The sequence below is a fragment of the Trichechus manatus genome, unplaced genomic scaffold (genome assembly GCF_000243295.1).
Source record: "Trichechus manatus latirostris isolate Lorelei unplaced genomic scaffold, TriManLat1.0 scaffold00022, whole genome shotgun sequence".
Classification (NCBI taxonomy): domain Eukaryota; kingdom Metazoa; phylum Chordata; class Mammalia; order Sirenia; family Trichechidae; genus Trichechus; species Trichechus manatus.
The window spans coordinates 19,760,167-19,786,479 of record NW_004443958.1 but is presented as its reverse complement, the minus strand read 5'-3'; the positions used below and the strand labels follow the sequence as shown (position 1 = coordinate 19,786,479).

At 48.6% G+C, this 26,313-nt stretch overlaps 2 protein-coding genes across 4 annotated transcripts in view; one reads left to right on the top strand and one right to left on the bottom strand.

The window, feature by feature from the left end:
- TG (thyroglobulin) overlaps positions 1–26,313 on the bottom strand; it is a 238,068-nt gene that overhangs the window by 54,904 nt on the left and 156,851 nt on the right. The window lies entirely within an intron of this gene.
- SLA (Src like adaptor) overlaps positions 6,947–26,313 on the top strand; it is a 42,795-nt gene continuing 23,428 nt past the window's right edge. The window contains exons 1-3 of one of the 3 annotated variants that reach the window (XM_023728213.1): positions 6,947–7,280; positions 14,728–14,869; positions 20,384–20,484. In XM_023728213.1, the coding sequence (XP_023583981.1) occupies positions 20,424–20,484 (61 nt within the window). In that variant the 5' untranslated portion in view covers positions 6,947–7,280; positions 14,728–14,869; positions 20,384–20,423. Of the gene's footprint in view, positions 7,281–14,727; positions 14,870–19,733; positions 20,485–26,313 lie in introns of those variants that run through there. The other 2 variants (XM_023728214.1, XM_004373015.2) reach the window with 2 other exon arrangements.

Genomic DNA, 26,313 nt, shown 5'->3' with positions numbered 1-26,313 from the left:
TATCGCTTTAACCACTGTGCCACCAGGGCTCCACGTAAAAATAGGGGTAGTCTCCGACTTATGACGTATTCAAGTGATGATGAACCGCACTTATGATGGCTTGCTTTTGTTTTTTTCATCTTATCATTAGTATATGTACTACATACAATATTGGAGTGTGTAATTTGCTGATGTTGTTCTCAGATGTTGTGATCCAACCCCCAAAGACAAATAAAGATGGAGTGTATAAAGATACTGCTAATAAAAGGCAATAATAATGAAAACTAAAAAAAAAAAACGAGGTATTCCGTTTACGTCAGAACTGATTTACAACCAAGCCGCAGAACAGAACCCCATCTTGAGTCTGGGACTATGTGTATAATAAAACTTGTGAAAGCTGGAAACTGTGTAAGCATAAAACCTGTCAGAGAAGGAAAACTCAAATATTTTCCACTACAACGAGTGACAGAGAAGTGGTAAGACTGCACGCTGTTAAAGGCGGAAAACCTGGGAGACCCAGAAAAACAAGGCTGTCCTGTTGAGTTCCGTCTCTCACAGAAGAAGGATAAAATGTCATGTTGCAAAATTCCATGTGAGAACTCTTATTGGTTTAGAAATGATACCTGCTTCCTCTTCTATGTTTCTGTTAGAGTCATGTGGTACACCCATGGGGTGCACAAGACAATCCATTGCTGTGCAGGAAGAAAATTCTAGACTGTTTATATATAAACATCATTTAAGAAATCGTATCTTCTTAAAATAGTTATTTTTTATGTTTATATATATGTAGATTCATCTATTCCTCTAAATAACGACTAAATATATGTGCAGGAGCCCTCACGGTGCAATGGTTAAGTGCTCAGCAGCTAACTGGAAGGTCGGCGATTCAATCCACCAGTGGCTTCACGGGAAAAAGATGTGGCAGTTGGCTTCCATAAAGATTAAACCCATACCATCGAGTCGATTCCTGCCCGTAGTGACCTTATAGGACAGAGTAGAACTGCCCCGTAGGGTTTCCAAGGACCAGCTAGTAGATTTGAACTTCCGACCTTTCGGTTAAGAGCCGTAGATTCCAGCCTAGGAAAGCCTATGGGGAAGTTCTACTTAGTCCTGTAGGGTCCCTGTGAGTTGCAATCAACTCAGTGGCACACAACAACAAGAGGAAATTACTAAAGAATGCAAAGTTTCAAAAACTGAAATAAATTGGGCCCCTCTTCAGAGCTCCTTCTCCCTTCTGGGAAGCCTGCTGACCTGTTTCTCAGCCCTCACAAAAATGGAGAACACTGCCATACCCCCGCCCCTCCGTGAGGACCACATTGCACAACGCCAGAAGAGAAGCTGCAATGAATCAACATGTTTGTAGAGCTTTTCACAGCAGAGAAGTGCTGTGGACATGAAGCCTCCCTTGTTTTCTCTCCTGAGAAGAGGGTTAGCGCCAAGAGACTGCCAAAGCAACACAAAGATCCGACTGCATGCACATCCAGGTCCCAACCCCCCGGAGAATTCTGCTCATCCGTATGCTGGACAAATGGACCACTTAATCAACTTTGGAGATGGTTCCAGAAATCCAAACAACTCCCATCTCCAGAGAAACAACAGGGCTTGATATCACCCTACTGATGACTGGATGGGAACTAACAACAGCAACAGGGATTTTCATGGTTAGCGTATTGTCTTCCCCCAAAGCAAAAAGTCAGTATTCACAATTTGTGTGCTTTTGTTCAAAAGGCAGAACTACAACATTTATTTTATTCATTCACTCAATGGATAATTATGGATCATCTCTATTAGGCCAGGCTCTGAGCTAGACTCAATGGGGATGAGTTAGATATGCCCCTGGCTTCCCAAAGCTTCTGCTCCAGTTTGAAGAGAAAGAAAGGCATTCATATTCATGGAGCCCCTACTGCACCCCTTGAACCATGCTGGGTAGTTTATACACAGTACCCTATGGGTACTAAGGAAATACTATTAACACTATTTAGACTCAGAGATTCAGACGCCTGGGCAAGGTCAGACAGCGCCTACATCCCTTGACCCCATCTCTTGCTCTTGACCCCAGTAAGCATGTATCCAGTCCTGGTGGTACAGATGAAACTGCAAGGGGCATCCGATGAGGGCGCAGTCACTGTTGGTTGGAGGAAGGTCTGGGAATATGCACGGACAAGGTCAGCCTTCGGTTGAGCCTTGAAATAACATGTGCCCAGTGCCCTGCATGAGGGAGGGCATCCCACCCTGGTAGGGAAGGTCAGTGGTGAAGGTCAATGGTGAGGAGGTGGGGGCCCTTCTGAAGTGCAGAGGGGCAAATAGTCCCAGGGAGCATGGGGCATAGAGGCTTTAAGAGGTGACATTGTTACAGGAGATGGAGGTGGTAACATGAGCGGAGAACAGACAGTGATGAGCATCGAATGCTGGGAAAAGAAATGAAGTTGGTCCTATGGGAAACAGGAGTGTTTGGCAGGCACTTGAGGGAATGACAGGGCTTAGGTCTCAACTGGGAGTAACAGAAACATCGGAGAGGACGTGGGAGACCTGATGGGAGGCTAACATAACAGTGACAGTGAGTTCACCACCTCCAGAGGCAATGGAGCTAGACCCCAGTGGCGTCACTCATCAGCTGACTGGCCTAGGGCAAGTCATTTAAACTCTGTGAGTCTCAGGTTCTTCAGGCGAAGTGTAGACAGAGTAGTGGAGAAGACTAAATCAGATTAATGTGAGCAAGAGTCAAGTGTCTTCTGGGCGTTCCTCAACTTTCAGCTTCTCTTCTTTCTGCTCCGCGAACGTAACAGGTGCTTCCAGCCCCAAACCTTTGCCCTTGCTGTTTCCTCTGCCTGACTTCCCTTCCTCCTGACCTTCACACTGATGTCACTATGAGCTCATTTCAAAAGTCACCTCTGGGTGACTCTCTTGGTTAAAGTCCCTTACTGTCCCCACTCCCTCAGCCCCTGCTATGCCATTGCTCTCTTACTTACTCCATAGCACTAGTTCACCATCTGAAAATTCCTCGTTACTCATTGACTTGGTTTTTGGCTGTCTTCTCCTCTAGGATAAAGTTCCATGAAGGCAGGGACCTTGTCTGGTCCATTCCTCTAACTCAGCACCGACAACAGTGCCTAACACACACAAGGTGCTCGATAATTATGTACTGAAGAAACGATTGAATGAATGAATGAATGAGTCAGTACTTTCCAGCCACAGAAGGGACAAAAACTTTACTCTCATAGACATTCTAGCTTGGACGGGATCTTGAAAGTCATACAGTCATACAGTTTAACCCCATTAGATACAAGAACACTATCAACAGTTTTATAGCGCAATGCGTTGCCCTCAATAAATGCTTACTGGCTTCCCTGCCAAGGGGACTGACTTATACATGATTCTCTGCCTCGATGGGGAGCTTACTATTTCCTGAGGATGCCTTCCCAACATCTGTGTTGAGATAAGGAAAAACACTTTCGAGCACAACTAGGAATCCCCTAATACTAGACCAAGCTGTAACTCTGACCCAGCATGGGCCTTCAACATCACACACCTGCCTCAGAGACTGGGTCGCCTTAGGGACTCTTAACCTCCTCCACCTGGAGCCCCTCCCAGATCTGAAGTTGGAGAAATGGGCTTCTTGTCACCTGGGTTAGGAGTCCCGCCAACCCCCAGGCTGGGGAAATGTGACAAGTGGCTTCAGATGACTTGAAGTGTGTCAGGGTAGCTGTTTACGTAGGGAAACATTTCATGTCCATTAAGGTCGCGGCTACATCCTCATATTTAGCTGGGATGGTGGGAATCTGCCTGTGGCCATGGATCTGGGCCCTAAGAGCTAATTCGTTTGCAAAGTCCTCGGAGCTCAGACACTTTCTGCGCAGATGGACCTGGGTGTCTTTGTATGCCCTGCACCACAGCCTCCCGACACCGAGTCATCACCAGGGCAGCGCAGCCTGGGTTTACCCAGGATTTACACTCAAGGTCCTTGGTGGAGGGCATCACCTGCCAAAGTGCAGGTCTTTGTCTTCTTTGCTGACCCAGAGCATACAAGACCTCTAACACTGACCAAGCTGCTGGGATGGAATCCAACCTGCCCTAGTCCTGCCTTATTGCCAGTTCCCATGTGGACTCAGGACATCTGGAGGCCTGCTCCCTTGCCTCTCCTGGCTCCCTCCTGCCCCAGGTCTTTCTTTGTCTCTTTTGGGGCTTTGATGCAGGTGATCGTCCCCTCCACTAGATCATACACTCCTTCAGGCAGCAGTGACACCTCATTCAGGCTGAATCTGTGTATTCTCTCCCTGTCTGTTCCTCAGCCCAGGTTATACACAAAAGAAGTTTGCAAGAAATTCTTGTTAAGTTCAGTAATTCAACAAATATGCAATGGGCACTGTGTTTGGTGCTGGGCCTTGGGAGACAGGGAGAAAGGATATCTGGCTGTGAGCTCCTTGAGGGTAGGATTTTGTCTTCTCCCCAGCACAGTGCCTGAGACATAGTGAGTGCTAACAAATGTTTTTTGGATGGATGGATGGATGGATGGATGGATGGAAGGATGGGCAGGTGGGTGGGTGGATATGTGAATGGATGGATGGATGGATGGATGGATCATTACCTAAATAAATGCCAACATTCTTGTACTCAAGGACTTCTTCGTGGACTAGGAGAGAAAAAGTGTGAACAGTTGAGATTCAGTATGGAAAGTATTTGATGGAGGACGGGGTGGAGTCCTGTAGGAATGGTGGGAAATGGTGGCAAAGGAAAAAGACAATCCTCTTTGAGGCCTCTGATGCAAACCATCCCCATCCTGCCCTCCAGCCAGGCCCGAACCTACTGGGCAGAGGGGCTCACCCACTCTCCCTCCCCAGCTCAACCACTGCCCAGGCTGGAGGCCTCCTGACGAGACCAGACACCTGTTCTGCCTCTCATGTCAACGGTGCTAGGGTGGAGGGGGGCGGTCAGAGCAGCCAGCCCACGAGACCCTCGCCCTAACACCCTGCCCCAGGGACCACAGCCTGGCCTGCTACAGAGCCGCATCTGTGTGAAAGTGAGGGGACTTCTGGCCCCCGTGCAGGGCTTTGCACCCGGCAAGAGAATATGTTCACACGCATCTCGTTTCATGAGCTCAGGACCTCAAGGGGGCAAGTGGAATTCAGTGGTTCTCAATCGGGGGCGATTTTGCCCTCCTTAAAGATGTGGCAGTGTCTGGAAGCATTTTGGGTAGTCACGCCTTGGGGCAGGTGTTACTGGCATCTAGTGGTTACAGACCAAGGATGCTGCTATACATTCTACAATGCACGGGGCAGCCCCTACAACCAAGAATTGTCCTGTCCAAAACACCAACAGCGCCGAGGTTGAGGACCACCTGGCATAATTGGAAAACAAGCTCAAAAGCCCCGAGTCACTAGAGTCACACATGCGCGTGCAGCAGAACTGACTGTCGCGCGCTCTTTGCATCCGCACCCCGAGGCTCAGACCGCCACACTATCCCCCGCTCTGGCGTAGCCCCAGCTTCATCCAGCGCTTGTATGGTTTCAGGAACTTTTCCTCAAACCTGCTGTCTTGTTTCCTCTCAGCTACTTTCATGAGGTGGAGGGGGTGTCATGAATCACCCAGGATTCAGAAGTCACAGCAGCCGGTCACCCAGTTCCCCACGAGAAATGGGCTGAGCAGAGGCTGTAACTCCTGCTCTGGGTCTCCAGATTTGGGGCTTCTCCTGTGGCAGCCGTCTCTGCCTCCACAGCTTCTCCAGCTTGTGCACCTTGTCCTTCAACGGAAACAGGACAGGCCTGTCAGCTTGCCCACCTCTGCTGTCAGACGTGGGGTTTTCTGAGGACCCGACCATGTCTTTCTGCTGAACCTCCAAACGTTCCTTCCGGAAGCCTCCCACGTCCCGGCTGTCCTGTGGCTGACTCCTCCTCCTCCCGCAGGTCTCAGCCCCAACAACACCACTGACACCACCACAGAACCTCCACCTTCTCCACCACCATGCTGACCACCTGTGGAAAGTAGCAGCTCGGGCCCCTTTAGCACACTGACCTGATTTCCTTGTCTTCACAGCAGTTGCCATGAGTTGGCGCCAACTCAGTGGCAGCTAACAACGACAGCAGTGGCTACAATCATACCTGCCTTATTTAAGTCCATATCAGATGATACACCCCATCTCCACAGGCGGAAAGGAAGCTCAAAAAGAGCAGGCTTTTTTCCCAGTTTTTGTTCACAACTGCTGAATCCCAGTGCCCAGAACAGCGTTGCTCCACATACTTTTTATTGGATAAATGATTGAATGAGAGAATGAATTCCGAGCCTAACTCGGCAGACGCTCAGTAAATGTTTGTTTGTTGGTAGGCCGCTACAAAGCTCACACCTTCTGACTATAAGTCCAAAGCTGCTTTACTGCTCTGTGTGGATCTGGGGTGGAACGCCACTTCTGCATAGTTCTGCCTGTCTTCTCCTCCCCGTGTAAGCAAATGACCCCCTCGGTCTTTTGCAATATCTCCTCCCTTCCTTCCCAGGCTGATCTGCACTGAGCGGGTGTTTTCACAATTATCTAAGGCAGGATCTATCGAGTACAAGGCCCCTTGTAAATTTAGAAGCAGCCTTGACATTTTTTCATTCATCTGCACAAACTACAGGTTTCCAAATGACTGTCCCGGGGTGGCTGTGTCAGCCTCTAACACCACCCATTGCAGCAGCAACAGAGGCGGTGCATGTCTCACTCAGGATGCTGTTTCTGTAGAGGGGCTTTGATGCCCAGTAGTCCAAGCCCATCCAGGGCAAGAAGCTCTGCACCAGGGTCTCATTTGCATTGACACAAGGAAGGCAAAGGTTGGGAAATGGTGAAAGGAGAAGCCGCCTCTCTGAGCCACAGCTTCTTTGCGCTCAGCCAGCTCCAGGGATCCACGAGAACAGACTCACAGTCCCCTCTGCCTTTTAATTAGAGAAAAAAAAAAAAAAATTCAAGCCTCTGGAAGCCCAGGCACGGCCTGGACATTCAGAATCAAGCTGCCCAAATTCCCCAGTGCTTTGTTAAAAATTAATAAGGGCCTCTCTCTTCCCTGTCCTTGCAGAGAGAAGCCTGCTCCAAGCGGTTACTGAAAACAGGAACCCGCCTTTCTGCGAGCCCGGCGTGCCTTCCTGGTTTCTAGCAGAGGAAGTGTGCAGCTGGTGTGGTAACTGCCACACGCTCTTGATAGCATGGGCTTCCCCAGGCTCCCGGGAGGCCTGGCCTCCGGCTCATTCCGCCCGAGCAGCTGCAGCTGATAGGGAGGCAGTGACAGGGCTCCTGGCAACTGCCGCCTCCCAGGCGAGACCATGCCCAGCTTTTGAAGGTATCTTGGGGCAGGTGGCAGGGGCTGGGCGGGTAGGGACCTCAGGACATTGCAGACACACAGCTGGCAGGGTTGACTTTCTGGGGACAGATGAGAGCTCCGTGAGCAGAGGGCAGGGTAATGCTTTAAAGGAGGTTCCAACAGCTAGCACAGTGCCCGGCGCACAGCAGCTGCCCAGGGCATGTTTGGTGGGTAATTCTATGAAAAGAAGGGCCGTGGGCCTGGGAAACTCTTGCCGGATGAGAGCTTCTTTCTACAGAACAGCCTGGCACCCAGCAGCCTTCTTACAAAAGACAGCTAGCCTCTGCTTGCCATCAGATTCCTAGCTGCGTGACCATGGGCAAGTCATGTAAGCATCTCTAAAGCCTTTTCATTCTCGTCTGTAAAATGGGAATAAAACTCACTGCCATTGAGCTGATTCCGACTCATAGCAACCCTGTAGGACAGAACAGAACTGCCCTATGAGTTTCCAAGGCTGTAATCTTTGTGGAAGCAGACTACCACATCTTTCTCCTGCAGAGCGGCTGGTGGGTTCAATCCGCTGACCTTTCAGTTAGCAGCCGAGCGCTTAATCACTTCACCACCAGGGCTCCTTCAAAGTGGGAATGAAGATACCCAATTCACACAGGACCTGAGCAGATTAAACTGCCTAGACCAGCTTCAGACACATGTCGGCACTCAATAAAAGTACCACATGGAACCATGATGTCTAAATGTGCACAAAGCCCAGGTAGATTGAGTCACCGGCAATAGTACTTGCTGGAGAACGTGGTGTGCAGATCTTCTTTGGGAAGAAGCCAGGGAATTGGTGAAAAAATAGATAATGATCAAAGTAGGTAGTGGGGAGGGATAGGCTAAAGGAAAGCCCAACATATGAGGTATATAAATTCTGAAAACAAACTGTTAGTGTTGGGAGAGATTTTAGAAAACTAGAATTTCCTGCACAGATGGACCTGGGTATCTTTGTGACACACTTGACATTCTTTTTGGTATCTACAAACTGAGAGAGCCTGGTGCCAGGGCAATGGCTTGGGCTTTGGCGTCCTGAACTGAGACTGTATGTGTGTGTGTGTGTGTGTGTGCGCGCGTGCATATGCACGTGCAAGTGTATACGTGTGAAGAAGGTATGGTGTCCACCCTCCTGGGTAGCAGGAGAGGGAGTTACATGAAAAGTTATTTTCATGCAATCCTCAGAGCAATTCTGTAAGATTATTATTTGTTTTTGACAAGTGAGAAAATGGGGCCAAGAGAGGCTCAGAGACTTGCCCGTGTCACACAGCCGGTAAGAGGCTGAGGCTCTGAGGGGCTCTAAGAGGCTGAGATGGGGGCAGGGCAGAGCCCCAGCAGAATTAGCAGATGAACGCTTAAGCCCTTTGCCACTAGGGTGCCATGTGAAGGACAAAGGTGTGTATTGAAAGCAACGCTCTTCATCTGGAGAGCAATGCATCCCATATCCTGCAGATGCTCATTATGTGGTTTGCTATGGGATGCTGAACCACAAGTCTATTCAACCAGGCTGCGGTCCTTTTGAAACCGAGGAGGTAAGCCTGAAGGAAAGTTCTGGCAAGATCTGTTACAACTGCTGTTTTTCAGTTAGAAGAAGGCTATTAAGAGTGTTTAATGTGCTCTGAAAAGTATAATAATAAAACTTTGGAATAGACAGACTGAAATGAGAAATCTATTTAGACTCTGCCTCTTAGTCTAAATCAGGCTGGCAAGATGGCGCCATAGAAAGCACACAGCGTTGTCATTACCTGCGCCTGGGTCAACATTCGGCTTGGCTGCTTGGCAAGTCGCTTTGCCTCTCCGAGTGTTAGCTTCCTCCTCATAAAAAGAAGATCATCACGGTGTTTGCTGTTGTTCGTTACTGTCGGGTTGACTTTGACTCATGGCGACCCCACGTGTGCAGAGTAGAACTGCTCCATAGGGTTTTTCAGGCTGTGGCCTTTCGGAAGCAGATCACCAGGACTGTCTTCCAAGTCACCTCTGGGTGGGTCTGAACTGCCAACCTTTTGGCTAGTAGCTGAGGGCTTAATCCTTTGTGCCACCCAGGTGTTTAAGAAGTTTAATTATATGCAGTATTATTATAAATAATATTATTATATAATATTTATATAAATAATTATTGTATGTATATTATTATATACAGTATGTAGTATATACTAAATATTAAATAGCAGCTATTAATATCATTCCTAAGCCAGACAACAGAGGTGCATCCAGTCCCTTTGGTATTCCTAGGCAGTAACAGTAACCAAAAATCCAAAACCAAACCTATTTCTGTGAGTTGATTCTGACTCATAGAGACCCTCTAGGACAGAGTAGAATTGCCCCATAGAGTTTCCAAGGCTGAAATTTTTACGGATGTGAACTGCCACATCTTTCTGCCATGGAGCAGCTGGTTGATGGGTTTGAACTGCTGACCTTTTGGTTAGCAGCTGAGCGCTTAACCACTGTGCCACCAGGGCTCCTTAAACAGTTACAGGCAACGTTAAATATGATTGATCAAAATGTATAACCAATGAGCTGGGCACTCCTTCTAGATTTTTCTGAATACATATTTTTTTTATCCCTTCATCTGATAGAAATGAAACAGGAATGGATAGGTTTACATTGCAACAAACTGAAATCGCCTTCCTAATAAAGGAAAAATCCTCCCCACTGGATGAGTCACGAGGCCTGGCGATGTACTTCCAAGGGGACTGTGCTGCTCTTAAAGACTCAGAAATTATTCATGCCAGTAAACCCCAATTGGCTTTCTGCTTTCATAGATGCTGATGGCTTTTAATGTTTCATCGGACAGGGATTTATTTCCTCCAGCTCTGAGAGAGTCTGGAGCTTAAAATTCTCACTAAGAATTTCCAGCATGTTGGACCAAACAATTTGGTTCCCGACAGCAACCTGAGGACTCCCTGTTGGTACAATTTCACCATGCATCCACCCAACCATCCACCCATCATCTATCTACTCATCCACCCATCCATCCATCTAACCATTCATCCATCCATCCAACCATCCCTTTACTCATTAAATGTACATTAAGGCCATATCACCTGACTGACTTCTTTCTTCCTTTCCCCTAGGAGTCCCGAAAGAAATAAGTACACTTTGTCCAAACCACTTCCTCCCATCTGAGAACCACTAAGGAGAGGGCGTAGTTTATTCCGGTAACTCTAGCTACAGGCAGAAACTGTGGGGCCTCAAGGGCTCAGTGGCTCACTCTTGTTGTCAAACAGCTTTGCAAAGTCACACTGTCCTTCCTGGCACCCACCAGGCATCCTGGTACCACGACAGGGCCAGAGCTTCAGAAGAAAATGGAATTGTTCTCTGGATTGACCTAGGTGCAATCTCAAATTGACCAGGCTGCCCATGAAAGCAGATCTCTGCCTGCCTCCATGAGGCTAGACACTGTATGCACAATGCCTTCAGCCATACAGCCAAATTAATTGAGCACCTATTATATGCCAGGCACCTGCTAGCTAATGGTTTTCACTGATGAATATAACAGACATGGAGTCTGTCCTCCGAGAGTTTCCAGCCTGGTGCTGGAAGGGGTGGGAAGTAAACACTTAAAGAAACAAATACGCCATTACAAGTTGTGTTATGTGCTGTGAAGGAAACAAACAGCCCAGGGACAGAGAACAGAGGCGGGACCAGTTTAATCAGTGATGTCTCCTTAATTCTCACATCAACCCTGGTAGGTAGCAAGTTCCTGCCAATTTACAGATGTGGACAGGAAAAGTTACTAACTCCCACATTCCCCACCCCCTTCACCCCCACTAATCTCCAACCTATTGCCATCAAGTTGATTCTGACTCATAGCGACCCTATAGGACAGAGTAGAACCTTTGCCTCATAGGGCTTCCAAGGCTATAATCTTTATGGGAGCAGACTGCCACATTTTTCTCCCATGGAGTGGCAGTGGGTCTGAACCACCAACCTTTAGGTTAGCAGCCAAGCACTTAACCACTACGCCAAGAGGGCTCCTTGAGGTCACATTAGAAGCTTGAAATCTGCCATGGTGGGAGTATTTACACCACAGAAATTGGCATAGGCTATAAACTCGCCCCACCCCCACCGCACACTACTAGCACATCCCTGAGCCACTCTCTCTCCGAGGCACATGTTTCTTCAGTTCTCAGCTATTCCTTTTCATTTCATTCATGAAGCATCTACCGTATTCCAGCCACAAGTAAAAATAGACCTGATTGCTACTGTCCATGGAGCTTACGGTCGAATGGGCGAGGCAGACATTAATCACACAAATGGTTGTTAAAATTACAACCCACTTCAAGAGCAGGGCAGGGTCCCTGAGGAGGGAAGGACTGAACAGCGAGCTGAAGAGAGCGCAACACAGCGGTTCTCATGTTAACATTCCCAGGGATCTCTTGAGAGAGGCCTATGCCAAGCCCTGTCTGGACGGGCCACCTGGGACGCAGGGCAGTGCCCGGCACTAGTGTTCAGAGGAGTGATTCACTCTGCAGTCAGTAGAGGGCTCTGCATATGCAAAAGTCCCATTAGTTAAGTATCGATTTCTATCTTCCTTGATAATTTTATGAGCAATACCAGTGATTCACACATATGAATAAAAAGCAAAACTGAGTCTTGATGGGAAATGTGAGGTAATAAAGAAATCACTGACTTCACAACCCCTCTGCCTAGACAGCCTTCTGCATCTCCGCGAAAGCCTCTGTCCACCTCCTTCTCCACTGAAGGCTGCGTTCCCCAAATAGCCATCCTCGAAATGACCAGAAATAGTCTATTTCATAGTCACTGTTCACCCATTCTGTGTACTTGCTGGTATCAAAATTGCCAATGTCTATTATGTTGACCGGTTTATAGGTAACAGATGTGTCCAGAGCCTGGCCTGGGACATACAACCCATTTACAACACGGCTTTTGTTGGAATGTGTGTTCTGGGTCCAACAGACTCACAGCCTGGGTGGCACGATACCCACCACCCCATGACGGCACAGGAGTAGTGAGGAGAGAGCTCGCTATATAAAAAGCTGACCTAGAAAAGAAAGGAATTAGGGGCAGGTATTTTGATTCCAATGAGATCCTAAAGCCACGTCAGGAGTGACCGTTCCCGTACCCCTCTACACGCCAGACCCCACTTTACACACTCCAGCAATGCTTTTACGTGTCAGGGCCATCACGGGACTTGCTTGCAGTTCATTTAGTGTCGGCAGAGAGGTGAGCTGTGGAGGATCTACTGAGTGCACAGCCTTCAATGCACACTCTTGCTAGTCCTGACTTGTGAAAACCCTGCAAGGCAGATGTGGCCTCATCCGTTTTTACAATGAAAACAACAGAAAGAGGTTAGAGTGACATAATAAGGGGTGAAATTGAAATTTGGTGCAGTACTAACAGGTCCCAAACGCGGCTCCTTCCATGACCTCCTAAAATTGCCATAAAATGTCTGTAAGGTGCATCCACCCTAACCCGGTTTTAGGTTAAGCTGAGCCTCCCTGTTAGCCTGAGAGTGTGAAATCCCCTCCAGGCACCCAAGAGGAGAAGGGGCCAGACACAGGCTAATGGACTTGTGGGTCAGCTGTTGCCAGGACCACTGTGGTGATTCTGAAGCCGGCTGACAAATGGGCAATGCCTCTGTTGGGGTGGGCAGAGCACTAAACAGGGAGTCACAGTGTTGACAAGTTGTGGGGTTGTTAACATGGACATAGGGCAATATGTGTACTAACCGTTTAATGAGAAACTATTTGTTCTCTAAACCTTCAACTAAGGTACAAAAAAAAAAAAAAAAGAAAAGAATTATCTACGTAAGGTCAAACTGACAAACAGCAACTCAGAAGCTTTGATGGGAAGCCTAGGGGGCAGTGAGTTGAAGATAATGGTGATGGAATAAGTTGGAAAAGGACAGTGAGAATAGCAGCACAACTGGAAGAACGTAGTAATCGATGTCACTGAATTGCACATGTAGAAACTTTTGAAATGGTGTAACTTTGGCTATGTATATTTTCATCAAAAATAAAAGGTCCTCCAAGTCGAGAAGGGAAAGTGTTGACAGGTCGTGGGGTTGTTAACCAATGTCATGAAACAATACGTGTACTGACTGTTTAATGAGAAACTATTTGTTCTATAAACCTTCATCTAAAGTACAATAAAAAAGAAAACAAAACAAAACAAAAAAAAATTAAGTAAATAAATAAATAGGGAGTCATGGCACTTGATCCAAACTTACTGTGTGACCTTGAGCCAGTTTCTTGCCCTCTCTGAGACTTTCCTTTTGAACAAGAGGGCATTGAATTGTTATTTTTCAATCTTTGCTTTATGGTATCCTAGGACTGAGGGGTCCCATCAGGAGAGGTGAAGCCCTGGTGGTGTAGTGGTTAAGAGCTCCACTGCTAACCAAAAGGTTGGCAGTTTGAATCCAGCAGCTGCTCCTTGGAAATCCTATAGGGTAGTTCTATTGCAATGGGTTTTTTTTTTAATCAGGAGAAGTAGGGAGGCAAGAGGGCTGAGCCCCCAGGCCCCTAGCCAGCAACTTGCTTTTATCTATTTTATGTGTTGAGCTTCAGGGAAACCTTTCTTCAAAACACAGTTTGGACCAACAGGTCTGGAATATCTTCTCCTCCAAGTGCAAAGGGCTCTGAGTCAGGGTCAGGCTGCAGGAGGAGACTGGGGTTGTGGGCGCCCTTGCTGAGCTGGCTGCCTACTCTCCACAGCGCCTGGCCGGCCAGTGCACAGGGCTGTACCGAGGCCTCCGCCATGGTGCAGGGAAAGGAGGACACAGTGTCGGGTGGGCAGGGGGCAGGCCTGCAGCTGCACCTGGCCCTGCAAGCAGAGCTGGGACCGATGTGGGTCACGGGGCAGGAGGCCCCTGGCAGTCCCCAGATTTGTGCTCTGGGAGGTGCACCTGTCGAGAGGCGTCAGGATGTGGTGGGGTGCCCCGGAAGCCCTGCAAGGTCCTTGGCAGGGAGACCAACCAATGCTGAGCCCCTTGTGCTAGTCCTTGTTTTCCCTAAAGTAGAGTGTCAGCCCCAGGAGGTGCTGAGTCAAGCCCTGGGGACCGGCCATCATCACGTGGCGGGGTGGTGATTGAGGCAAAAGGGGCCTGAGTGATTGACTCTACCCTTTCCCCATCACACGTGAGTGCTCTGAGGCTGGGAGAGGAGTAGCAGCTGGCTCTGGCTTGCACAGGGAATCAGCTGGCCACCGAGTACCCCCAAGGAGTCCAGCTGCAGTAAACTTTTAGCTGCCATTTACCAAACACGTGTCTGCTTTAGATATGACCTGTAATTTAATCCTCAAAACAGCCTGTAGGGCATGTGTCTGTAACCCAAATTCATGGATTTCAACGCCGAGGCTCAGAGAGGTGAAATAACTTGCCAAAGGACACACAGCCAGTAGCTCTGGGAGGTGGAATTTGAATCCATGCCTTCCTGCTTTAAAAATCCTTCTCTAAATCTCCTTTACTCTTTCCAAGTTCTGTTTCAGATTACAAAAGCAATTCATCCTCCTGATAGACAATGCGGACACTTTAGAAAAGTGTAAAGAACAAATTGATAAAGTCACCTATAAAATCACTCCCCAGAGAGAGCCCTTGGAAAGTCTCCTTCAATAATTTTGTACGTATACATATATATATGCATGTTGTTGTCATTGTTAGCTGTCTTCAAGTCGATTCTGACTCCTGGCGACCCCATGTGTGCAGAGTAGAACTGCTCCATAGGGTTTTCAAGGCTGTGACCTTTTAGAAGCAGATCTCCAGGCCTGCCTTCCGAGTCACTTTTCGGCTAGTAGTCAAGTGTTTAACCATTTGCGCCCCCTAGGGACTCCATGTATGTACAAAGACAGAGTAGAACTGCCTCATAGGGTTTTCAAGGCTGTAATCTTTACCGGAAGCAGACTGCCACATCTTCCTCCTACAGAGTGGCTGGTGGGTTCAAACTACTGACCTTTTGGTTAGCATCTGAGAGTTTAACCACTGTGCCATCAGGGCTTCTTATGTATATGTATAAGCATGTGAAATTTTCATAAAATTGGGATATCGTAAATGCACTTTGTATTATTTTTTCCCTTCTTTTTTTTGGCCCACAGCTTTAATTCTTTACAAGAATGACTGCGATGAAAGGCTGGACAACATTCCAGAGGGTTCACCCTACCCCCTGACCACACCAGGCCTCCTAAGAGTGGCCGTGACCACAGGGGCCTGAGCAGCCTTCGCTGGCCTCTCTCCTGCCCCTCTGCCCCCTCCAGATGGAACCTCACACCCAGGCTTCCAAACACTTCCATGGTGACATCCAAGAGACCCCTCAGGGCCTCTGTGTCCCTTTTATTAAAGGTTTCCCCAAAGTGTACAGTTCTTGAAATTGCTTTGATAGCTGCTAAGATCACTCCTCTGGGCCAGAGGGCAGGAAAACAGGATAGCATTTCACAGTGGTTAGAGCACAGGTTTTAGAGGCAGACAGATCTGGGTTTAAATCCCAGCTTGAGCAATCCAGGGTAGGATGAATATGAAGCGCTTCGCCTCGTGCTCGAGTTCCTGGGTAGCTGTAAATAGTTAATGCACTCGGCTGCTAACCAAAAGGCTGAAGGTTCGATTTCACTCAGAGGTGCCTCAGAAGAAAGGCCTGGCTACCTATTTCCAAGAAAACAGTCACTGAAAACCCTATGGAGAGCAGCTCTACTCTGGCACACATGGGGTTGCCAGGAGTTGGCATCCAGTCGGCGGTAACTGGCTACTGGTCAGTCTCATGCCTGGATGGAGAACAAAAGCTGGAAAGGCAGCGGTGGTGGTAGTTCTGGTTCTTACCGTTGCTGTTGGCGGATGGGGAGATTGTCCATTCCTGGCTGCACCCTGCCGTGCCTCAGAAGAAGGTCATGTGAAGTGGCTTGCAGCCCATTATTAACTCCAGCTGTTGTCAAGTTCCATCCCTGGTTCTACCCCAGAGCGGAGACCTGCCCTCTTTGGTTACATTCCCCACGTTCTGTCCCCTTTGGCACAACATGAAGGGTTTAGGCACCTTCCTTTCCAACAGCAAGACCTGGGCATTAGAAACATAGGCCGGAGGAGGTACAGAACTTTTCTGGCATGGTCCGGGGAGGGAAGGTTCTGAGAAGCCTGACCTGCATCAGGTGATGCAGAGCACACAGTGCGAGCATCAAAGATCCGGGCAAGCAGAAGCCCAACCAGAGGGGCGTTGCTAGCAGGCAGCCTGCCCTCCATGCCATGTGCCAGCTCCCACTGTGGCCACGCACACACTGACCACAGTCCCTAGGTGATCCTTCTTCCCTCTGCAGACAGCAGTGTGGTCCCAGGTGAAGGACGTGGGTTCCAAAGTCAGGCGGGGGAGGTGTGAGTCTTTGCCTCTCTGCTCTGCACTCTCCAGCTGGGGGACCCCGAGCAAGGGAGCTAACCAGGCAGAGTCCCACACTCAGCAGGTGACAGAGGAACATCGCCCCCAGGGTGCCAGGAGGAATGAATGCAATCCTGACTAAACTGTCCACCGGAAGTGGACGTCAAGGACACATGAGCTGCCTTCCCTCAACCCTGAAAATAACATTTGGACAACATTTGGAGTCTGTCTAATAAATACACACCAGCTGGGTTAATTCTGACTCATGGTGACCCAATGTGTGTCAGAGTAGAACTATGCTCCATTAGGTTTTCAATGGCTGTGACCTTTCAGAAGTAGATCACCAAGGCTTTCTTTCGAGGCACCTCTGGGTGGACTCAAACCTCCCACCTTTTGGTTATGTGTTGAGCATGTTAACCATTGCACCACCCAGGGACTTCTGTCTAGTAGGAATTCCTTAAAAAAGGAATGTAGCTTCTTTTTCTCTTATTAACAATTTTCAAAAAGCCATTGAATCTCGATTACTAGACTCAAAAGGGATCCAAAGCCTCCTTCTCTGGAGATCATCATTCCCACTCATATCATTTTTCAGAAGAGGAAAACGAGGCTCATTTTCAAAGGTCACGCAAAGAAGACAGTGTTGGTCCAAAGACAGGAGGGAAAAATAGAAGGCGAATCCCAGTTAAGACCCTTGTCCCGGGGACCTGAGAGTTCTACCACAAAGGAAACAGATCAAGAATTCTCAGAGCTAGCGCTAATTACCTCACTCAGAGCCAGCACTGATTACCTTACTCAGAGCCAGCGCGGATTACCTCAATCAGAGCCAGCGCTGATTACCTTGCTCAGAGCCAGTGTTAATTACCTCATTTCTCTTTGCCCTTTCCTTTCTGTTCTAAGAAACGGTTGGTTCTGTCTCTCACCCTGTCTCCCACCTCCAGCCACTGCAAAAAACTGTCAGCAATTAAATCAAATTTTTCAACCATTTCATTAGGGAGACTCCAGCTTGTTTCTCTGGGGCTTTTTCATTTGTCTCAAATAAAAGCCCCTTTCAGACCGGTTAACTCCTTCTTGGAGACTTTAGTAAGTCAGTGATCAGCCATGAAGGGGCAGTTGGACCCTGATGGGTTTTTCTGAATGGGGTGGGATACAGTGGGCTTATAGCCGGGACCCACCCCTGCTGGCCCAGAGGGTGGACTCTGCCTGGCCAGGCAGAGAAGGCCAAGTGCAAGAAACAGAGAGAGGGAGCATGTTAGAGGAGAAGCCGGGTGCCCTAGCATCTAACTCTATCCTCTTCACCTTGTAACCCTGGGTACGTGTCTTTCCTTGGATGGACCTCAGTTTCCCCATCTGAAAAATGAGAGTTTCAGATCTTTTATTCCTGTGCTGGATTCCATGAATCCCACCCAAGGCAGCACATAACACTTGGGAAGAATTTCAACACTGCTGGAAGGAAAGGTGATGTCAGAAATCCGTCTCATGGAGAGCAAGGTCTTTTCCAGACAGGCTTTCTGGAGGTGTGATGGAAAGGAAGGATAGAGATAGGACCTTATGATCTAGTTCTGAGAAATCAGCCAATGAATACCCATTGGGTTGCAATGGTCCCATCTGCAACTGATCATGAGGGTGCCGCTAGACTGGGCAGCGTTTCTTTCAGTTGTGTGTGGGGTCACCATGTGTCGGGGGTGGGGGGACTCCACGGGAGCTAACAACTTAAACAGCACGCTGTAAGGGGATTGGGACAAGGCAGACATGTCCCTGCCCTCCTGGGGTCAGGGTGAGGGTCAGATGGATGCTGTTAACGTCTGCCCAGCCCACATGAGGGTCCAACATGGTCCTTGGTTGCAGAGAGTGAGAGAGGGAGGAGGAAGGGCCTGAGCCTAGCATTGGGAAGGGCCTCAGCTTTAGCCCATCTCCGTTCTTTCCAAAGGGCTTATACCTCTCACCACAAAGAGATCAACAGGAAAACGATTCTCATTTAGCTTCAAACTCGTGGCCCATTCCAGCCCCCATTTCTCAGGGGCATTGTGAGTTGATATTTTCTGCGAGCCTTGTAATTACCTTGGGAATATCACAATTACATTACATGTATTATTTTGAGTTAAAACTGATAAATTGGCCATGCAAAGATTTAAAATATAATTAACGTTTTAAAAACACACACTTTGGTTTTCCTTCTTTCTTACCCACCCTCCCAAAATAGGAAGCAGTACAGATCTCTCTCAATCTCTGAAAGGCCTTGCTCTGAGACCGTAGATCTTTGCAGAACCTGAATATGGAGGACTTAGGAAAAGGATACGAGGCCAGGGTGGGGGTTGGATTGGCTGACTTCTGGATGGTTTGGGACTTGTAAGACTTGGACTCTAGGCTGAGGACAAAGAGTGGGTGGAGAAGTTTCCAATTAGGTGGACACCTGCTGCAGGAGTGGCCCATCCCTTCTCCTCTTTGTCCCTACAAGACAGGAATCGCTCGCTCGCTCGCTCGCTCTGTGGGTGCGACCTTCTTCTCTGTGCTTCCAGCAGTCTGGGAGATTGCAGCTTCCCTAAGACATCCTTACTTCTGCAATCATCCAAGTCTCTCTTCTAAAATGCTTGCACGAGGGCCCAGAATTTCAGCATTGATCATTATGGACAGATCAGGAGATTCCCTGTCAATAGCAATAACTAACACATATTTTATGCCAGGCAATGTTGTAAGCGCTTTACATACTTTATCTAGGTTAATTCTTGCAGCCACAACCCAAAGTTGTCTTATTATTTCCTGAAAAGGCAGAGAAGGGTCATCCAAGGCCCAAGGTCATCCAACTTGTAAGTAGAGAACCAGCATTCAAGCCAAGGTGGTCTGGTGTCAGAGCTCACCCTCATAACCATCATGGAACATACATACAGGAGATTTAGTCGGCATCAGAACTTCAAATCCCAGCTCCAACAGACGAGTCACTTATTGTCTCTGAGATTCGGTTTCCTTAATTGCAAAATGGGGTTCGTGATGCAGGGAATTTACAATGATCAAAAGTAACAGTAGACTTAAGGGTACTGTAACCAGTAACCCATTGCTGTTGAGTCAATTCCGTCTCATAGTGACCCCATATGTGTCCAAGCAGAACTGTGCTCTGTGGGGTTTTCAGTGGCTATGCTCTTTTGGAAGCAGGTAGCCAGGCTTTTCTTCAGAGGCGCCTCTGGGTGGATTCAAACTGCCAACCTTTTGGTTAAGCAGCCAAGTGCTTAACCATTTGTGCCACCTGGGACTTTAGTAGCATATGAAGTGTGCTGCAAATATGCAACATTGTCACGAAGATTTCGTTTTGCTCTGTTTGTTAAAGCATGTTGAAAAACTCAAACAAAAGAGAAAAAGTGGAAACCCCTTTAGTGGTAAAACCACACAAGGCCTAGGGTTAAGCGCTCTGAATTCCTTGTGCATGGAGTGCCTGGTGAAGTGGAGAGATTTTTCTGGGCAATCTGAAACACAGCCCAACTTTTCGCCATCACACACCCACCCGGCCTCACGGCGCTCAGCGAGGGCGCGGAGGAATGGAAACTTCTGCCACCAACAGTATTTGTTAGCAACTTCCTTCTGTGTGGTTTTTCTCTGCCATTCCCTTGATAAAAGCACCCGAGCTGTACACATGTAACCAACATTCACGAATCTCGTCTTCACATAACAACAGCTGCCTTTCAAGAAGCAAGCTGCTGGAAAATGATGCACAATGCACTCTAAACTGGGTCATTCTGCACGCAGAGGACTTGGGGCTTGGCTGAATTTCCGTGTGTGTCTCCTGTGCCCTAGGCTCCCGGTGGCTCCGACTGCCAGGCGAGGAGAGAGAGAAATGGGGAACAGCATGAAGTCCACGCCTGCTCCACCTGAGAGGCCTCAGCCCAGCCCAGAGGGTAAGTCCACCTTCTTTGTATGATGCTTAGCTCTGTCCAAAGGACTCCGTACCCACAGCCGAGACTGAGCAGCGCTGGGTGGATGCTGACAATGGCTGAAGCAGGTGATGGGTACTGAGGGGTCACGGTGCTTGTCCCTCTCATTTTGTCTACAGTTAAAACTGTTCATGATTAAAGTTTTGAGGGACCTGGGGATTAGTGCTCCTGAAGGATGCTGAATCCTTGGCATTTTGAGATGGATCTTAGAGATCAGTGGTTGAATCCCTTTATTTTACAGTAGGGGAAACTGAGGCCCACAAAGGAAATGTAATGTTTTATCAGTAGCTACTTGTAGAGTCAGAATTCCATCCTAGGCCCGTCTGATTTAGAAACCTAGGCTCTTGTTCCCACACCCTGCCGGCCCTCCCATCTGCAGGAAATGAGATATAATATCATCATGGACATAATTAGCTCAGAAAGAGCCTTTTCGATGTGACTTTACTAAGCTAGACGCTATTCCTATGAAGTTGTACTGAAAATAACAGAGTCCTCGTGTCCCACTGGTAGGATTACAAGGTGCCAAGCATTCTCGGGGAGGGTGCAACCTTACAGGTTAATTAGTGATGTAAAAAGTCAGCCTTCTGGATAGATGCCAGGTTGAGACAGACTTCTTTTTTCTTCCTAAACTTTACTTACTTATTTTGCTGTTGCTGAGCGTATGCGCAGCAAAACATGCACCAATTCAACCGTCTCTGCATGTACCATTCAGTGACACTGATTACATTCTTTGAGTTGTGCAATCATCTCACCCTCCTTTTCTGAGCTGTTCCTCCCCCACTGCCCCCTAAGGTTCCTATCTGATCTTTCAAGTTGCTGTTGTCAATTTGATCTCATACAGATAGTTGTTATAAGAGCATAATGCTCAAGGCAGACCTTTTCTACTACTTAAGCTAAACTATCGTTGGGTTTTAAGAAGACTTCAGGGGATATTTTTGGTTTAAGGTTTAAAGATTATCTCAGGGTGAGACTAACTTCTGATGTGACGGAGTCCTTCGGCAAGCAGCCTGAGATCCGGCAGGGGACATCCACCAGCAGAGCCCAAATCAAGCACTGCTGTGTCCTGGTTCTTTCTAACACCTTTACCGTGTTTCTTCCACTTCCTAGTCACGGTGGTCGACGGTGGGGTACACACACTCTGTGGGGCCTCTGGGAGGCTTGACGAATGATGGTCAGCGAGCTCAGGTGGTCCACCAGCGTCCAGAGTGGTCACGGGGACACCTTGGGACACTCCCGCCTCCCTCCTTACATCATGGGCATTTGGGGGCTGGTCTCCCCTCCTCTAAGGTCTGTCTAGCCCAGTGCTGACGTGAGAGTGGGCGGAGCCAGCCTACTCCTGAGGACTGCTCATTCTAGCCTCTTCAAAAAGAGCCTTCTCGCTTCTTCCAAAATGGAGACTCCCAGATTACAGTCCACAGCCCTTCAGAGGCCCCCACGATTTCCCACACACATTCCCTCAGATGCAGGCATTCCACTGGCTCTTCCTTGTCAAGCCCAGCAACTCCCCCCAAACCAGAGGGGAGAAAACCAAGAGAAGGCTCCCCAGGACCCAGGATCTCGGAGCACACGATAAGGTGAAGTAGAGTGGCATACGCTCCTGGCTGAGAAGGGGGCCTTTCCCTCGCGTGTAGAGCTCGGAGAGGACACACTTGGGGCAGAGCCGCTGTGCCTGCTGCTGCCTTGGGGCCGAGTCTGGCCCCTCCTCCACCTTCTCCAAACTGGCTCCAGCCATAGCCTCCTTCTCCAGTCACACCGGGCGCCCTGGAGTCGATTCTGACTCATGGTGACCCCATGTGTGTCAGGGTAGAGCTGTGCTCCATAGGGTTTTCAGAAGTAGATCGTGAGGCCTTTCTTCCGAGACGCCTCTGGGTAGTCTCAAGCCTCCAACCTTTTGGTTAGCTGACGAGCGCGTTAACCGTTTGCACCACCCAGGGAAAACTGACACTGCAATGACCAGGGCCCGGTCGGCTTAGCAGGCACCTCCGACCTAAGCCATTTTGTGGTGTCACCTCTCAGACTGGGGCCAAGGGGGCGGCATGCTTGAGCAAACCCCATGAAAACATCGGCCTCCGAGGACTGGCTTATTTGCCTCGATTTTCCAATGCAAATCTTCATGAAATGAGTTTCTCCTTTTCCACTGTGTGGGTGGGGGGTCACCTTGAAGAAGGAGGTGGAGGGGTCTCCCCAGTCCTCCACCCCCCCAGGCTAAAAGAATTCCCCAGATCAAGCCCGGTGTGTCATCCGAGCAACCACATCAAGTGCTGGTGGGCCGCCTTCCTCCCCCACCCCTGCCAAGTTTCCCTTGTGATCAGCCTCAACTTTATTTCCTCTTTTGTTTTACACCTTCTTGAATAAGGGGGAAGGAAGAGGTACAATGGAGGCTGGTTAATGAGTCCTTATCTGCATAATGCAAAGGGCCAGCTTTTCAAGGAATGGGACAGCTACTGCCCCCCAGCTTACTCTCTGGATGAGTGTCAAACGCAGAGCAGGCAGCAGCTCAGAGCACACCGATTGCTTTAGGCAAACATGCCCTTAGAGCTTCCTCTTATGTATTGTTTTAGCCAAGAGCTAAAAGCCGCAAAGGCCCCTGGTCCTGCACAGGGATCCCACGCCACCTGATCTATGGCCGTTTAGACAAACAAGTCTCTGAGCTTTCAGGAGATCATTCTTCCCCCAAGCCAGGAGTATGGATGCCTTGGTATAAAGCTTTGACCATTTGTTTTCTCCTAGGCTAAGCTTTCCAGAGCATTCTTGATTAGTCTAGTTCCCAGGGATGGTGCAAACGGTTAATGTGCTGGACTGCTAACTGAAAGCTTAGGGGTTCTAATCCACCCAGAAGTGCCTCGGAAGATCTACTTCTGGGAGGTCAGCCATTGAAGACCCTATGGAGCACAGTTCTGCTCTGACACGCCTGAGGTTGCCATGGGTCAGAATCGACTCAATGGCAACTAGTTTGGTGTTTGGTTTGTTTAATGTCACAAAACCCACAGAGGCAGTAGGACTTGGTGCAAATAGGGCAGGTTTCAGAGACAAAAGACCCTGATGGAGCTTCAGGTATTGTCCCTCCCTCCGGACAGGTGTGATCTTAGGTAAGTCACTCAGTCTCACAAGTGAGTCGGCTGTAACACAGAGACAGAATGATCCCTCTCTCCAGCAACGATGCAGCAAAAAGGAGCTACCTCATAAAAATGTGTGTAAATGCATTTTTTTTTTTTAAAAAAAAAAGCTCCATTTGGGGTTATCTCATTGCAATAGGCTATGATTAAATAGTCACTCCCAAATGTTGTAAAGTGCTGGAACTGGCGATTCCAAACCACCCCGATAGTTCATTTTACTCCACAGCTCTGCACCCGTTTCAGACTCCTCCCTGGGCGGAGACTGAACACACCATAGGGAATTCCCGGTGTAGCAGGAAATGGCAGGTTTCCATCCTGAGAAGAGAACTCATTACTCCCTGTGATCTTTTTCCCCTCTTTGTTTCCTACCTTCCTAACTTCTACCTGAAAGAGATGGGCTGACAGATGTGGCAAAACGCAAATGGAAAGGCGGTTCAGGCCCTGTCTTGTAAGGGCTGATAAGGATGGAAAAAAACACAAGCAGGACATTTACATACCCAGCTAAGCTGCTGCCTCAGTGGAAAGAAGCGGGTGGGTGGGGGCCTGCGGAGGAAGACGGGGAGGGAAGGCTCAAGGCCCAGCTTGGAACTTCTCAGTGAGTGGTCCTCAGACCACCTGCATCGGAGGCAAAAACCAGAAAACCAAACCAGTTGCCATGGAGTCATTTCTGACTCATGGCAACCCCATTTGTGTCGGAATATAACTGTGCTCCGTAGGGTTTTCAGTGATATTGATCTTTCAGAAGTAGATTGCCAGGCCTTTCTTCCAAGGTACTGCTAGGTGAATTTGAACCACCAGCCTTTCAGTTATTAGCCGAGTACGTGAACCTTTTTTTTTTTTTTCAATTGTTGTACTTTACATGAAAGTTTACAATTCAAATTAATCTGTCATACAGAGTGAACCGTTTGTGCCACCCAGGGACTCAGCCAAGTTAAAACACAGACGTGCTAATCAGAACCAGGTGATGGTGGGCGGGAGCAGCAAGTTGATTTTTTCACAAGCCCTTCAGATGACTCTTACAAAAAACCCAAACCTAACCAGCTGCCATGGAGTTGACGCCGACTCTCGATGATCCCATGTGTCTCAGAGTAGAACTGTGCTCCATAGGGTTTTAATGGCTGATTTTTGCAAGTAGATGGTGGTTAGTAGTGGAACACCTGACCCAGGGATTCCAGGTGAATCTTAAACCCCCTAAAGCTTGCAGACCTCAGACCTAGCTTTGAGTCTGGCCCTGACACCAACACACGATGAGCAAGGAGAAAAGAGAGAAGGCAGCATATCTCCTCAGCGGCTCTGTGCTCATTTGTAATGTGGGGATCATTACCCTGGAGACACTTACGCTATTCCTTCCCCAAAGAGATCCCGTAAGGTGTTGTGGACTTGAAGACGACTGCCCTTGTCCTTACGCTGCTCCCAATCTTTCTCCCAGATGCTTGGTGCAGAGTGGGGCTCAAGGCATGTTGTCGAACAGCCCAATGTTCTGTAACTGTGCAGATGTGAAGCTCACCGGGGGAGAGAAGGACAGAATTGTGGTAAACCAGGGGAAGGTAGCTGAGGGACATTGAAATGGCGCTCTCTTCAGGCATAGGGCCTGGGTGCCCTGGGCATGGGTGATGGAAGGTAGAGAAATGCAGCTGTTAGATCCTTGTCTAGTCTTGACATTGTCCAGCTAAGCTTTTCAACTAGCCCGTTACAGGTTCAGGGTCAGGCTGGGCTGACTCTGGGTGCAGCCAACCTGACCTTCCATGGCCAGAGGTGTATTTTGTCATCTTTTAAGATACAAGCTGGGAAGAAAACTCTGGGGGAGGAGTGAGGCATGGGACTTCTCACTGAACCCCAGGACCTGGGAGGCTGCCATCAGCAGCTGTGGGACTCTGGTTGGGCCCAGTCTCTCCAGCTGCAAAGCAATAAGGCTGGCTTGCATGATCACCAAGGCCCCTTTCGGCTGGGACACTGCATGACTCTGACAGCGTCATCAGCTCTCTGAAGGAATGCTTGATCGAAAAGGGTTTCCACCTGTCCTTGGTGGCACTAAGAAGGGTAAGAGGGGACCTGTGGATGGATTCCGAGCCAACCGAAGGAATCCTAATCACACCTACCAGTTACTTGTGCTTACAGAGTGCCAGATACCATCCCAAGTGCTTCACAGATATGAACTCTTAATCCTCACGACTACATGAGGTAATCACTGTTAGCACTGCCACTTTACAGTTGAGGCACAGAGAGGTTAAGTTCCTTGCCCAAGATCACAGAGCTCATAAGTGGAGAGCTGGGGTTTAAGCCCAGGTGACCCAGCTCTAGAGTCCCTGCTCAGAACCACCACAATAGATGCGTGGAGGGGGTGAGTTTTCCAGAGCCCCCACTGTTCTGAGAGTGCATGGTGCTGTCTAGAGGGAGGGAGAGGTTGCTTTCCAGGTTTAGTCGCCCAGCAAGTGTCCCAGTGAGGGACACCGGGCCAGGATCCCATGTCAGATCTTTGACTAGAAGATCTCCATTTCCCATGGATGTGTTACTCACCCCACTGGTGGTCCATAAGATGGTTTTATGTGGAAACTGACCATTCAACTTTCATATAATTGTATGTTTAGTAACCACCACTCATCTGTCAGTTCGTTGTACTGCGGTGGCTTGCGTGTTGCTGTGATGCTGGAAGCCATGCCACCAGTATTTCAAACAC